This window comes from Podarcis muralis, chromosome 2 (genome assembly GCF_964188315.1).
Source record: "Podarcis muralis chromosome 2, rPodMur119.hap1.1, whole genome shotgun sequence".
NCBI lineage: Eukaryota > Metazoa > Chordata > Lepidosauria > Squamata > Lacertidae > Podarcis > Podarcis muralis.
In genome coordinates this window covers 92,686,788-92,700,587 of record NC_135656.1, presented here as the reverse complement: position 1 = coordinate 92,700,587, position 13,800 = coordinate 92,686,788, and the positions used below count along the sequence as shown (strand labels likewise).

The 13,800-nt window shown below is 42.4% G+C and overlaps 1 protein-coding gene across 4 annotated transcripts in view; it reads left to right on the top strand.

Moving 5' to 3' along the window:
- The window catches only part of LOC114590892 (contactin-6-like), a 190,929-nt gene that overhangs the window by 149,844 nt on the left and 27,285 nt on the right, over positions 1-13,800 (top strand). For all 4 annotated transcript variants that reach the window (XR_013392004.1, XM_077925020.1, XM_077925021.1 and 1 more), the window contains one exon: positions 8,805-8,932. Coding sequence is in view for 3 of the 4 variants with exons in the window: in XM_077925020.1 (XP_077781146.1) it covers positions 8,805-8,932 (128 nt within the window). In the remaining variant the exon portion in view is untranslated. The remainder of the gene's footprint in view (positions 1-8,804; positions 8,933-13,800) is intronic.

The following is a 13,800-nucleotide window of genomic DNA, read 5'->3' as shown; positions in this document are numbered from 1 at the left end:
TAAATGGCAGAAGCAGACAGAACAATAGTGTACAGTGGTACCTCAGGTTACAGACGCTTCAGGTTACAGACACTTCAGGTTACAGACTCCGCTAACCCAGAAATAGTACCTCGGGTTAAGAACCTTGCTTCAGGATGAGAACAGAAATCGCGTGGTGGCGGTGCAGCGGCAGCAGGAGGCCCCATTAGCTAAAGTGGGACCTCAGGTTAAGAACAGTTTCAGGTTAAGAACGGACCTCCGGAACAAATTAAGTTCTTAACCCGAGGTACCACTGTATCAGTATGCAGGGCTTACCAAAAACTCAGTAGGTCTACAAGAACACATTTGGTCATATACAAAATCGATAGAAAGCCTTTTCCATGCGAGAGCCTGAGTGTTCAATAGTGCTGTATTTTGCATCCACAGAAGAATGTGAATCATCAGCAAGTGTAGCCTACTGCAGAGTTCATGGTGGTTAATTTTGGCAGCATGCAACACAGTATTTCCATTCTCGGGTTCACTGTCAATGTTTACATTTAAAAAAGAGAAAGCTCCTTATTCTGGAGTAATTTTAGAACTCCTTCTGACTGCTAGCACGGTGTTTTTTTTATTTATTAAACATTTATTTCAGGAGCAAAGATAATAGATCTACCTCTAATTGGACCAGTTGATTTTAAACATAGCAAGACACTTATCTTCTCAACCTCTCAAAGGGCGCAGGGTAACCAAAAACGTGAGTGCCCACTGTATGCCTGAATGCCCGAGTCATTATAATCCACTGAGCCATGGCTTTGTAAAAGTGAGCATAGTTAAAAACAAAATCTAAGCTAAAGTTCAGGGAATAAGTCAGCATCAGTAATCCATCTCTAAGTGGGACTGACTTCCTAAATTAAGAAAAATTTTCATTAGGGTGACTTTTCAACTCTATTAAATTTGTCAGAATGGTTTGGAATGTCTTGATAATGAAATCTTGCACCTTTGACTTCAACATAGAACTTCCCATGTAGTGTTCCAAAGTGAATTTATGTTAGAAAAACTGTGGTGAAAATGCCGTTCTAAAGTCCTTTTTGTGAGCAACATGTTTGTCTTGTATGGATATATATTTTGCAAAATAAGAACTGTTGATTTTTTTAAATCAAATAATTGTCCCCAGCTAGAGTTGACTGACACCTGATCAAAGTGACAGTGGAATACACCTGGCTATAATCAACCCACCAAGGCTTTCCTTGAAAATGCTCCCCTCCATCCCAGAAAAACATTGGCAGGTCAGATGTGGCCCATACACCTAAATAATGCAAGTTCATGACAACAATACCTAAAGGACTGCCTCTCTCCCATATGAACCAACCTGGACCCTGTGATCATCATCTGAGGCCCTTCTTCATGTGCCCCCTCCAAAAGAGGTCCGAATGGTGACAACACAAAACGAGCCTTTTCTGTAGTGGCTCCTCATTTGTGGATGCTCTCCCCAGGGAGGCTCGCCTGGTGCCATCATTATGTATCTATGGGTGCCAAGCAAAAAGTTTCCTCCATAACCAAGCTATTGGCCTTTAACTATCTGTGGCCTTTTAGAAGTGGGTAGGATATGTATTTCTTTTTCCTCTTTGTTTTAATGTATCTATGTGTGATTGTTTGTTTTGGGTTGTCTAGGGCAAGATAAAGTAGCTGACAAAACAAACAAACAAACAAACAAACAAACAAACAAACAAACAAACATGCATGCTCCACTGAGCTCAGTGGGCCTCATTCCCATTTTACTGTATGTAGGATTGTAGTGTAAGTGGCTTAAATTTGTGAGAAAAGTAATCTAAGAAACTGGTCAGAAGATCAGGATCATTATTATTATTTCATAGAAATTGAACACAATGTACAATGATAAACATTAAAAAGAAGTGTAGAAACAAAAATCACTTTTGTTGGTGCAATTACTTAAGATATCAATGCATGCTGGAGCATTCATAAGGTTGCTTCACCTTGAAAATAGTCAGTCAGACTTGACCTACAAAGTTGACCCAGGCTGAATATGACCCCCAAGTTCTGCACTGATTTGCAGACAAGAACTGCTCTTCTAACTTACTTATTTGCTCTTTTATCCTCTCACACACCATATCCTTCCCAGGATCAGAGCCCACCCTAATTTCCTGCTCAGCAGGCTCTTCACATCGGCCACTTTTTGTTCTTCTATCGAGCAGTCTATTCTGTGACTTTTGGCCTTTCTATAAACTCCATAGTATGAACTCGTCACATACTCTGCTGATGGAGATAGAAGATGGACAGAATGGCTGATTGTCCTTACTTTTATCTCTCGTACACTTTTTCAGCACTGGCAGTTTTGTCAGGCAGCTCACACTGTTGGTTTTAAGCATCTTAGTGCTTCTCTGCCTTTGTATTTATAGGAAAAGTTCCCCCAGGATGGGACTTCTTATTCCTCCCCTCCCCCCCCCACCCCGCATCCCCCTGTGCTCCCCCCACTCTGCTCCAGAGGGTCCCCCATCCCTCCTGAGCAATTCTGGGAAAACATACAGGGGGCTTGGGGGATGGAGAAGAAAAAAGGGAAGCTCCATTTGGTAGAACAGATGTCTGTTGCACAAACAGGATGTCATCACTGGGTACCACGCCCTCTCTTTAAAACTGATATTGCAAATGCCACGCAATATGCATTAGAAAAGGCAGTATATAAATGTTGTAACTAAAAAAAAAGATGGGAAACAAGCTGATTATTTTGTATTCTAACAACAATTCAATGTTTTAATGTTTCATGCATATCCCCACGAATATTTGTATTTTGCTTTCTTGGTCTGTTTCACTTCTTTGGCATATTTCATCCACTTCTATACAGCACCAAAGTGGACTAAACTTCCTTATTTTCTAAACATCAGGTGTCATTTCTAAGTTGAGGGACATTTGTTGTTTCCACCTCACAAATAGACTTTATTTAGTCCATGGTTCTCTCACTTCCCACTTTAGCCTCACAGCTGTGTGAGTTAGGTTAGGCTGACAGTGGATGACTGGCCCAGGGCTTCATAGCTGAGTGAGGATTTGAACTCTGGACTCCTGAGCCCTTTCACAAAACTACTTACACTACTACACTACACAATATTTCATTATTTTTTTTCATTCTTGGGATTGGAAAGTTCCCCAAGGCTCCTCTATTTCAAACCCCTGCAATTCAAGAATATCAACTAAAGCATCCGTGACAGATGGCTATCCAACCTCTTCTTAAAAACCTCCAAGGAAGGAGAGTCCACCACCTTCTGAGGGAGTCCATTCTACTGCTGAACTGCTCTTTCTGTCAGAAAGTTCTTCCTGATGTTTAGTCTGAATCTCCTTTCTCATAACTTAGCCATTGATTCAGGCCCTACCCTCTGGAGCAGGAGAAAAGCTTGCTCCATCCTCCATGTGACAGCCTTTTGAAGATGGCTATTGTATCTCCTCTCAGTGTCCTCTTATCTAGGTGACACATACCAAACTCCCTCTACCATTCCTCGTAAGGCTTGGTTTTCCATCTTGGTAGCCCTCCTCTACACACCTTCCAGCTTTTCATCTTGGTAGCCCTCCTCTACACACCTTCCAGCTTTTCAACATCCATTTTAAATTGTTGTACCCCATATTATATTAATACAGCGGATTCTTCATGCCCAAGTGTTGAACCTTACATTTGTCCCTATTGAAATTCATTTTGTTAGTTTTGGCCCAGTTTTACTTACTTGTACTCAGTTTAGTTCCTCCTTTTATCTATATTATCTTGTCACTCACACATTAACTATCATTGTTATTAAAATGCCTTTTATCTACTGTTTACTCTAAGGACCGCAGGGTCTAAACTCTATCCATAAGAGATTCACTCAATATGCACATTCATTGAGCTTGGGAAAAAAGGGCTTGGGGAAAAGGGGGGGGGGGAGGAAAAAAACCCTGCAGGAACTCGCAAGACATTTTCGTCTTGCGAAGCAAGCCCATAGGAAATTCGTTTTGCGAAGCACCTCCAAAACGGAAAACCCTTTCGTCTAGCGGGTTTTCCGTCTTGCGAGGCATTCGTCTTGCGGGGCACCACTGTATTGGATTTATACCTAACTTACAGTAATTCTCTCAGTGTGTAGCAGTTTATGGAATATTAATAATTCTGTCCCTCCCCCTTGTTCAACCCTTATATATTATGGCATCCCAAACAGGGCATCTTCAGAGGGGAAAAAAAAGAAAGAATCTGTGATTCTTTCCAATGATAATGTATCATTTATCTTCTTTTAATTCAAGCATTTAAGCACTAGACAACTCCACAAGGGTAACCATACAAGATTTTCAGACAATGTGAAGTGTTTGAAAAGCTCCTTTCTTTATCTATTTTAGTCACTGGATGTCACACAAAAAAAAAAATTGGGGGAACAGAAACCTTTATCTTGGTGGCTTGATGCAGAGCTCAGTGATGCCAATTAAAAAGTATTACTTTACTTTGAAGAGCATAGACATTCTTATCTGGAAATGCCAGCATGCTGATAGCATTGTGAAGTCTACCTTTCCAGCTTCTCATACAATTGGTCACTAATCTCCCATCTGATATGCTGATTCTTGGTCCTGCTTCATGGAAGACATTCCTCTATGCGAAGGCATCCTCTTTTTCAAGTGTTGTCTGGTCCAAACCTTGTTCAATGACTAAGAATTCCAAGGAGGGAGAGCAGCAGCCTCCTCAGAGTTGCCCCATCAATAGCTAGCACATGGAAAGCAAACTGAGCAGGCACAGTCTTCTCCACAATGCATTTCTGTGTACAGTGGTGCCTCACAAGACGAAAAGAATCCGTTCCACGAGTCTCTTCGTCCTGCGGTTTTTTCGTCTTGCGAAGCAAGCCCATTAGCGGCTTAGCGGATTAGCGCTATTAGCGGCTTAGCGGATCAGCTGATAAGCGGCTTAGCGGATCAGCTGTTAAGCGGCTTAGCGGATCAGCTGATAAGCGGCTTAGCGATCAGCTGTTAAGCGGCTTAGCGGCTTAGTGGATCAGCTGATAAGCGGCTTAGCGGCTTAGCGGCTTAGCGGATCAGCTGCTAAGCGGCTTAGCGGATCAGCTGATAAGCAGCTTAGTGATCAGCTGTTAAGCGGCTTAGCGGATCAGCTGTTAAGCGGCTTAGTGGATCAGCTGATAAGCGGCTTAGCGGCTTGGGAAAAAGGGGGGGGAGGAAAAAAACCCTGCAGGAACTCGCAAGACATTTTCGTCTTGCGAAGCAAGCCCATAGGAAATTCGTTTTGCGAAGCACCTCCAAAACGGAAAACCCTTTCGTCTAGCGGGTTTTCCGTCTTGCGAGGCATTCGTCTTGCGGGGCACCACTGTATTGGATTTATACCTAACTTACAGTAATTCTTTCTAAATCTGCACCTGCATATATAAAGCGCTTTCAGGGTTGGTTGCTGTTGTTGTTTTTCAATCAAACGGCATATAAATTCTATGAAAATTTTTAAAAATCACATAGTTATAGAATTGGAAGGGACCGTGAGAGTTATCTAGTCCAATTCCCTTTCAATGCAAGAATCTCAACTAAAGCAGCCCTGTGGCCTGTTCTGCCCTCTGGCCTGTTCTGCCCTCTGGCCTGTTCTGCCCTCTGGCTTAGGGATGTATTCCCTGTTCTGGTGTGGTGTGTTTGAGGTCACCCTAAGTAATGGTTCTGAGGGTCCCATTTATTTATTTATGAAATATAACCATGCGGTAATACAGCTCTTTACCATTTGTGATTCCACTAGGCCAAAAGCAGCCCATCAGCCATACACAGTGCTCCACCAGGGCCTTAGTAAACCTGTTTGCTGCCTGCCAGGAACAACACCTAGAAGACCACCGTACAAAGCTTAGTGGGTTTTGCTCACTATGGTAGGCCGCAAACTGAAGTGAGTTGGGCCTGTGTGAGCAGGTGACTGCTGTGAACAGCCAGGCCTGCTTCTTCACCCAGCAGAGAAATACACATTCCTGAAAGAGGGTTCCCCTATTATCCAGAGACCCTTGATCTTTAACCAACTTTCATTACAGTACCCAAGTAACACATAGATGCAGGCTGGAACCACTGGTGGAGGAAGAGGAGTGCGATCCCGGTGGGGTGCCATCGTGGCTGCTCCTCCGCCCACGCTGGGTGCCACGCCCCCAGGATGTGCACCAGCCCCAGCCCTGCCTGCTCTCCACCCCCCGGTGCCGGAGCCTGAAGCTCCACCGCTGGCTGGAACTAGACTTCCATCCTTTGGAAATAGATAAAATGGTATTCTTCTTAGAGAGCTCTGCGCAACTGATCACATGCCAAGTCCAATGATAGGTTGGGCACCAGCACCTAGTCTACCATGGTTGGAGTTCTTGGGAGGTATTACAGCCATAGCTGACATTGGGTCTCTAGCACACACTTTAAAAAAACAAACATACAAACTCCCCCAGCACTGATGCAAGAACTGGGTCTGCGTGACTGGACTCACCAGCGCCATCACAACTTTTAATTTCCCTGCAATGCACTTCCCCATTGAACAGACTGGAAGCAAAGCACATTTAGTGTTTAGTGCTGCACATTAGTTATAGGGCTTGGGATATCTTTCCTGCATTCATTGAAGCACAGACGTCATTGTTATTATTTATTAATTTTATATCCCACTCTTCACCCAAAGTTCACAGGTTGCTTTACAACATAAAATCACAAAATACATAGCATCATAGCAGAAGACATGTGCCAAACCAATTCTTTTTCCCATTTTGATCAATTCTCTACCTATATAAATGTATTAAAACTTAACTGAGGACGGTATAGATTTTTAAGTTGAGTCTAGGCAGAGAAACAAAGCGGAGGTACTAAAGCAACTTACTGATTCAGCAATGGGACCAAATAGAGGAGGGGATGCCATCATGAAAAGCAAATCCCAGGGAGTTAGCTTTTTAAAATAAAAATAAAAAAATCTGACACCTGATCACCTCAAACACTAAGCACAGGTGTGAGAATTCTCTTGTGTTTGACAGTTGGTTGAACACAGCCTGTGATAATTAACTCCAAATTAGTTTCTCTGGCTCTGCTCACGTTATAGTTTGCTCTTGCATTTTGCAGCTGGCACAACAATGTTATACAATGGATAGTAGTAATAATTTTCTCTCTCTTCAGAAAAAATGAGGCTTGGATTATTTTCTCTGGGTCACTTGACTCTGCCCTCTCCCATTTTAGGATTGCAGTCAAATAAGGGGAAGGGATGGCAATTGGTTCCTCTGTGGATGAATACAAAACAACAACAACCCACAAGTATTTGGGTTTGAGTTAGAATGAAATAGCACTGTGATGGGGAGTTGTCCATTATAATGCACTCTGACGTGGTACAATAATGAGTGGGAACTGTAGTGCATGAGCACTCTTACAAATTTATGCCAAACCTAACAACTCCCAGTGTGGTTTTTGAATATGGCTATGATGATTAGGGTGGAAAATTAATTTGGTTCTCATTTAAAAATGAACGCACAGTGGTACCTCAGGTTACAAACACCTTGGGTTACAAACACTTCGGTTTACAGTCGCTTCAGGTTACAGACGCTTCAGGTTACAGACTCCGCTAACCCAGAAGTAGTACCTCAGGTAAAGAACTTTACCTCAGGATGAGAACAGAAATTGTGCGGCGGCGGCACAGCCACAGCAGCGGGAAGCCCCATTAGCTAAAGTGGTGCTTCAGGTTAAGAATGGACCTCCGGAATGAATTAAATTTGTAACCAGAGGTACCACTGTAGTTACGGTAATTTACACTTCCTGAAACAATACAGGAACTGAAAAGCAGCCATCTTTCAAAATACAAATTTCTCTGAATTTTGCAGTGCAGTTCTCCAACCCAGGAATGTATACATAACTGCACACACTAGGGTAAAGATTAGACAAATGGATAGAGGAGAGGCTACTAGCCATGATGTTTATGTTCTGCCTCCACTGTTGGGAGCTGTAATGCTTCCAAATACCAGTTGCAGCAAACCGCAGGAGGGGGGGAGTGCTCTTGTGTTCAAATTCTACTTGCAGGTTGGCCACTTGGAGAAGTGGATGCTGGACTAGATGGACCATTGGCCTGATCCAGCAGGCTCTTCTTATATTCTTAAGTAATATGTGTTTTAAAAATGCACATATTAGTGAAAATAACATACGAAAATATATTAGGAGATATTGCTTGCAAAATGTGTATATTAGGCACAACTGGACTCAATAATGTGCTTGTTTGGAGAATGTCACAGTAAAAGGCTATTGAATTTGCACGAGGATTTACAAAACAATAGTTCACAAACTGATGTGGGACCGTGAAGAACTGAACTAGGGTAGGAAAAACGTGAAGCTGAAATTCACAGATTGGCTCATAGTGATGCACCAAAGTTATGGCAATCATTTTGTGTTGTTTTTGTTATTTAACTGGTCAGATTGTAAGCAATGCCAGATGACTAATAACTTTCTCTAATATTGTGAAAATTACACAGGTCACATACTTCATATTGTAAATAGTTCATTATCTCAGATCAGGAGTATTCTTCACCTGAGGAAATGCAATGTAATTAGACTTCTTGTTGTGGATTTATTCCTTCCTCAGAAGAATCTGATGCTGAGCAGAGAAGAATTCAGGCTACTGGTGTTGATAGATTATTAGTCAATTTTGGTATGCCTAATCTGTTGTGTCTAGTACAGTGACGAATGATACACCGAGATGAAAATCTATCTGGATTGTGCTCAGTTTGCTGTAGACAACATCAACTATGATTAATGTCCAAATATTAAAAGTAACGTTACATTTAATGCTCAGAACAATATCCTGTTAATAACTGGTTTGTGTGGTTCTTTTCTTTCCCCCTTCTCTTCAGAATCTTTACCCTAGAGGATGGCAGCCTGAAGATATATAATGTTACCAAATCAGATGCAGGTGTATACACGTGCATAGCAATGAATCAATTTGGAGTTGCTAGGAACTCAGGGAACCTGATTGTGAAAGGTACTTTATTGTCTTCATCTGCGCTTTATGCATATTGAAAATGCACATGCATATTTGATTAACCATGCTGAGATGTCAGAGAATATAATAGTACTGTCAGAGGCACGGTTTGAACCAAATCTCCTGTCTGGAACAGGGCTGCTGAGATGCCTTTGGCAAACCGGAGGGTGCCTGGCCAAACTACAGGAGGTGCCAGTGCTTTGATATCATTCTTAGATGGTGATACTGACAACAAATACACAATCAGTTCTCAGGCTCCAGTCTGGATATTGGTGCATTTCAAATAGGTTGCTTCTCTTCCAAACATGTGATAAAGTATAAAGAGATAATGCGGTGAAATACAACTCAGATTCAGAATTTAAACACCCAGCCCTACGTAGGTGTTTGTAATGGGGTATAAATAAAGACACAAGGAGAGAAGGGTGTGAATGAGTGCACTAGCTCTGTCCTCATCCCAGTTCCCAGTGTCCTTCCATACTCCCAAGATATAGTTCTTCAGTGGGGAAGCCTCTTGAACTCATTGAGGCTTTTGTGCAGTGCAAAACCCTGGGGGGGAATCTGAGTTCTATAATATGTGGGATCCTCCATGGTGAGTTCAGGACTCTTCCCTTATCCATACGGTCACACTTGGACATGCAGAGGGCATGAAGGAACTGGTATGAGGAGCACACACAATCCACCCTCACATATTTAAAGTTGGTGCCTGAATAGAGTATATGTCTCTCATGTAACTGCATACAGTCATACCTTGGAAGTCGAACGGAATCCATTCTGGAAGTCCATTTGACTTCCAAAACGTTCAAAAACCAAAACACGGCTTCCAATTGAATGCCTATCAGAAGCCCCGGAAGCCCCGTCAGATGTTCGGCTTCCAAAAATAGTTCACAAACTGGAACACTCACTTCCGGGTTTGCGACGTTCAGGAGCCAAAACTGCCAGGAATTAAGCTGTTTGACTTCCAAGGTACGACTGTATTTCTGAATTGTCTGGTAAGGGATTTGTTCTACTCAATAACATATCAGGGAGATACAAGGAGCATCTGGCACCAAGAGCAGAGACCCTATGAGGGCAACACAATGAGAAGTTACATTGTGATTGCTGAGCCTGCCTTGTACCAGATCAGGCATCTTCTCCATGTGGCCAATATATCCCGTTCTGAGTGGCTGCAGCTCTCTAGGTTCTCAAATGGAGGTCTTTCATGTTTTCATGAGAGATGTCTGGGACTGAACCTGGTACATTTTGTCTGCAACGCATGCGCACCACCGAGCTATGCTGCTTCCTGAACAAATCATGCTGCCGGGGGGGGGGGGGGCGGATAAGCCAGGGGTGCCTATTTTCTGATGAATAGCTCCTAAACATGAGGGGTGAATCCCACAATATACAACCACCACAAATCTGCCTGCCATGGCTTTCCCGTTCATTTCAATGAAGGGAACGTTTCTGCTAGAGGTGTATTCCCATGCATGGTCGGAGGCTTTTTTCACTAATTCTCCATTCAGCCTGTTTCCCTCCCACTCTCACACTATTCTCAAGGATGTACCAGCCATTTGGAGCAGCTCTTTAATGGGCAGGGCAGATTTCTGCGCACAGGTAGTCTGTATCCAACCCATATCAATGAAGGTTTGGGCCGACATGAGCTTTTCATCAGCTGATGTGACAAGTATCTGTGTAGCAAAATATGGAGTGCCTGTGGACAGCCTTCTGTACAATAGCTTGTACTGTGCAGATAGGAAGCGTAGCCATACAAGAACTCTGCAGCTCTGTAGCTATGGGTGAACTCTGGCTGCAGACGGGCTTAAAATATATCCTGTCATCTTTGTAATGGCTGCTGTGCCTGAAGATAGGAGAGTGGGGGCAGTTCATGGCTGCCAGCTAATAGAGATTTTCCTACAGCTCAAAAGATACAGAAGCATTCTTAAGGGCTTGGGTTAAGCCCCCAGTGATAAACCCATGAAGAGGTTGTTTAAGTGCCAGGAAACAGCAGCTGTAGAGGGGCAACTTAAGTATTTGTGTGTGGTTTTTCCTCAATCTGATCTTGTTTGGCATTTTAAAATAATTGGTTTTCTCTACAGAAAGCTCTGCATTCTGACATTAAATTGTGGCTATAACTAATGAGGAATGGGTTTTAGGGGCAAATTGCTTTAAATGTAATTATCAGCCCTCTGCAAAAAAAGGGTGACACTAGATAACATTAACAATGATGGTATTTTGAAGAAAAATGGAGTGGCCATTATAGCTTGTGATAACAGAGTTGCGTGTCTCTCCCCGCCCACCCGCCAATATACACACTGATTAGTTTTATTTTTATAATGTCAAAATACTTTTACCTTGCCAGCAGCCATGTTACTGTAACACCAGTAGTCAAGTGAATTACATTTCACTTGGTTGTTATGAAAGTGGTAACAGTGCAGGTTGGATATCTTTTATAGCCTGGCCAGCATAGAGCAAAACTGCCCGCATTTAAGCTGTAGCTGTGATCCAGGGAATGCTGCAGCTAAGTCCATTGACCAAGGAATTTTGTTGTTTCTTCTTATAAAAAAACAACAACCCAGCCTCATTTTACTACTCTTCTACCCTGCATGTGTCCCAGTGCTCATACACAATGCATTGCAGGCTCATACACAATGCATAAAAAGATAACACACAAAATGACACTAATGAGGGGAATCCCCCCCCCCCCAATACAGCTCAAAGTAGAGTCAGGGCCGAAGGCCACATTTACATGGCAGTATATTTTGTTTTCATGACTTTCCCTTGATAGGGTCTACATTATATTTGAGCTTTCACACAACATAAAAGCCACTTCTGGAATGATAGGGGAAAATAGTGCAGGTCTACTGCTCATTTCCATGGGGGGGGGGGGGAAATCTATTCGCAAATAATATGAAAATGAGTACCAAACTTATACTGGAAACAGTATTCTTCAGCTACTAAATGCCTGGGGAAACAGGAATCCTGAAAGTTAATAATGATGGAGACAGGAGCACCTCTCTAGGCATTCCACAACTACTTGGCTTTGGCCCTTGTTTTATACAATATGTGGTACTCATTGCTTAACATTTGCAAAAGAGTTGTCTCCCCTCCGTCCAGCAAACATAAGCAGTCTTTGCTGTTCAAAAGTCAGAATATTTATTGGCAGTATTTGACATGCCCTTCTTTGGCTGCAAACCCAAGTCCCACCCAGCAGGAGGCCATCACCTCATTTGCAGCCATGCTAGGCATGGTGGCTGGGGCAGAGAGTAGGTGCCACCTCCAATGAGGGGCTTTCTGTGGGCTGCTGCTAGCAGGAAGCTCACCAGCAGCAATCTCACCCATCTGCCCATTCAGCAGCAGATGGAAGAGTGATCTGCCTGGCCTCATTGCCAGTTGGCAAGACTGGCAGAGGGAAACATCTCAGTCCAATCCAAACCCCTCCCAGTTCCTCTCACATGCAAGGAGGAGGAGGGAGGGAGGGAGGGACAGTGGTGCTCTGTTACTCATTCCTTTTGAGATGGCCATGCCTGTTTCTTCAAGCACCATAAATATGTTCAGCAATATGCTGTATATATTTGCTGAAGTTAGAAAACTATCATCCAGACTTTAGTTTCCCTTTTTTTTTAATCCAAACTTTAGTTTCCCCTTTTTGTTAAATGTCTATTATTCCCTAAGAAAACTGTTTGGGGCTTATAAAGTCAGCTAAGGAACAGATAAGGTCTTGGATTGTGTATATAACATCTCACCAGGAATTGTTTAAATATATGTATGCATTTATGCTTAGAATCTTTGTCTTATCCATTGGTGGCTCTAGCAACTTTATGTAGCAAACACTTTAAAACCAGATTTAAATGCTGTGAGAGATGTGGCATTGCAAAAGTGTGCACACATGTATATTTTTGTTCAATAAAAAAAATCCAGCCCCAGGTTATATGTGCAAGCAATTCTCTGTGCCCAAAGTTACTTGCATGCCTCCCAGCATTTAAATATTCTGAAGTGTTGTATTTTTTCATATAGCGGACATGTATCCTAATTGTGAATGATGTGACAATTAAATTTTTCAAACGTAAAGAAAAGCCTTAATTTGACAATTGCAACATTTATTAAAAATCAAAATAACAACATGCTATCATAATGGTGGTGTTTGCAGGGAGCATTTGTTTTGGTTCCCCTCTGGATAAGTTTTGGCTGTTCAATTATAGGCCTCATTGCTTCAGCATTATATTCAACTGAAATGTCAGAATTCCGAAAAGCATATCTAATGGGCAAATTAAGTTTATTGCTGCTTATTGAGTTGTTTATTCCTTATGATAAGAAGTCTTTATTATACCTCAAGTGCGCTGAGTGCATTGTCTATTTTTCTCTTTGGAAACGGGGCATGCTCCATAATGCATGTCTGCAGTTAGTAAGCAAGACAGATAGATAATGGGAACGTGGGAGCTTTTAAGAAGCATTTAGAAAGATTTGAGATGGAAATCTTAAGGAAAACCTCATAAAGACAACAGCTTGCACCAAGAGAAACAAACATCTTAGCATCACTCATAGCACTTGATGTGATCTGGCTAGACTGATAGACCCAGAGAGACCCAGCATCAGCCTTCTATAAAATATGCTTTTTTGTTTTGCTAAGACTGCAAGAATGCACACGTAGACTCTGGATAATGCATGGCTGAACTGCTTAACAAAGCAGAACAACAGAACAAAATGGAACAATGGAGCTCAATGCACACATTGCAAGGCAGCGAGGAGTAAATGCGAGAGGCTCAGTAGGGATGAGCATTATAGCTGTGCCACTTCTGTTTTTGCTCCTGTTGCCCATAACTTATGGAGGGCATCTATGTAAAGTGGGGAGTTCTCCTGTACCCATGGACCCATCATTTTCTAATTACAGAGGG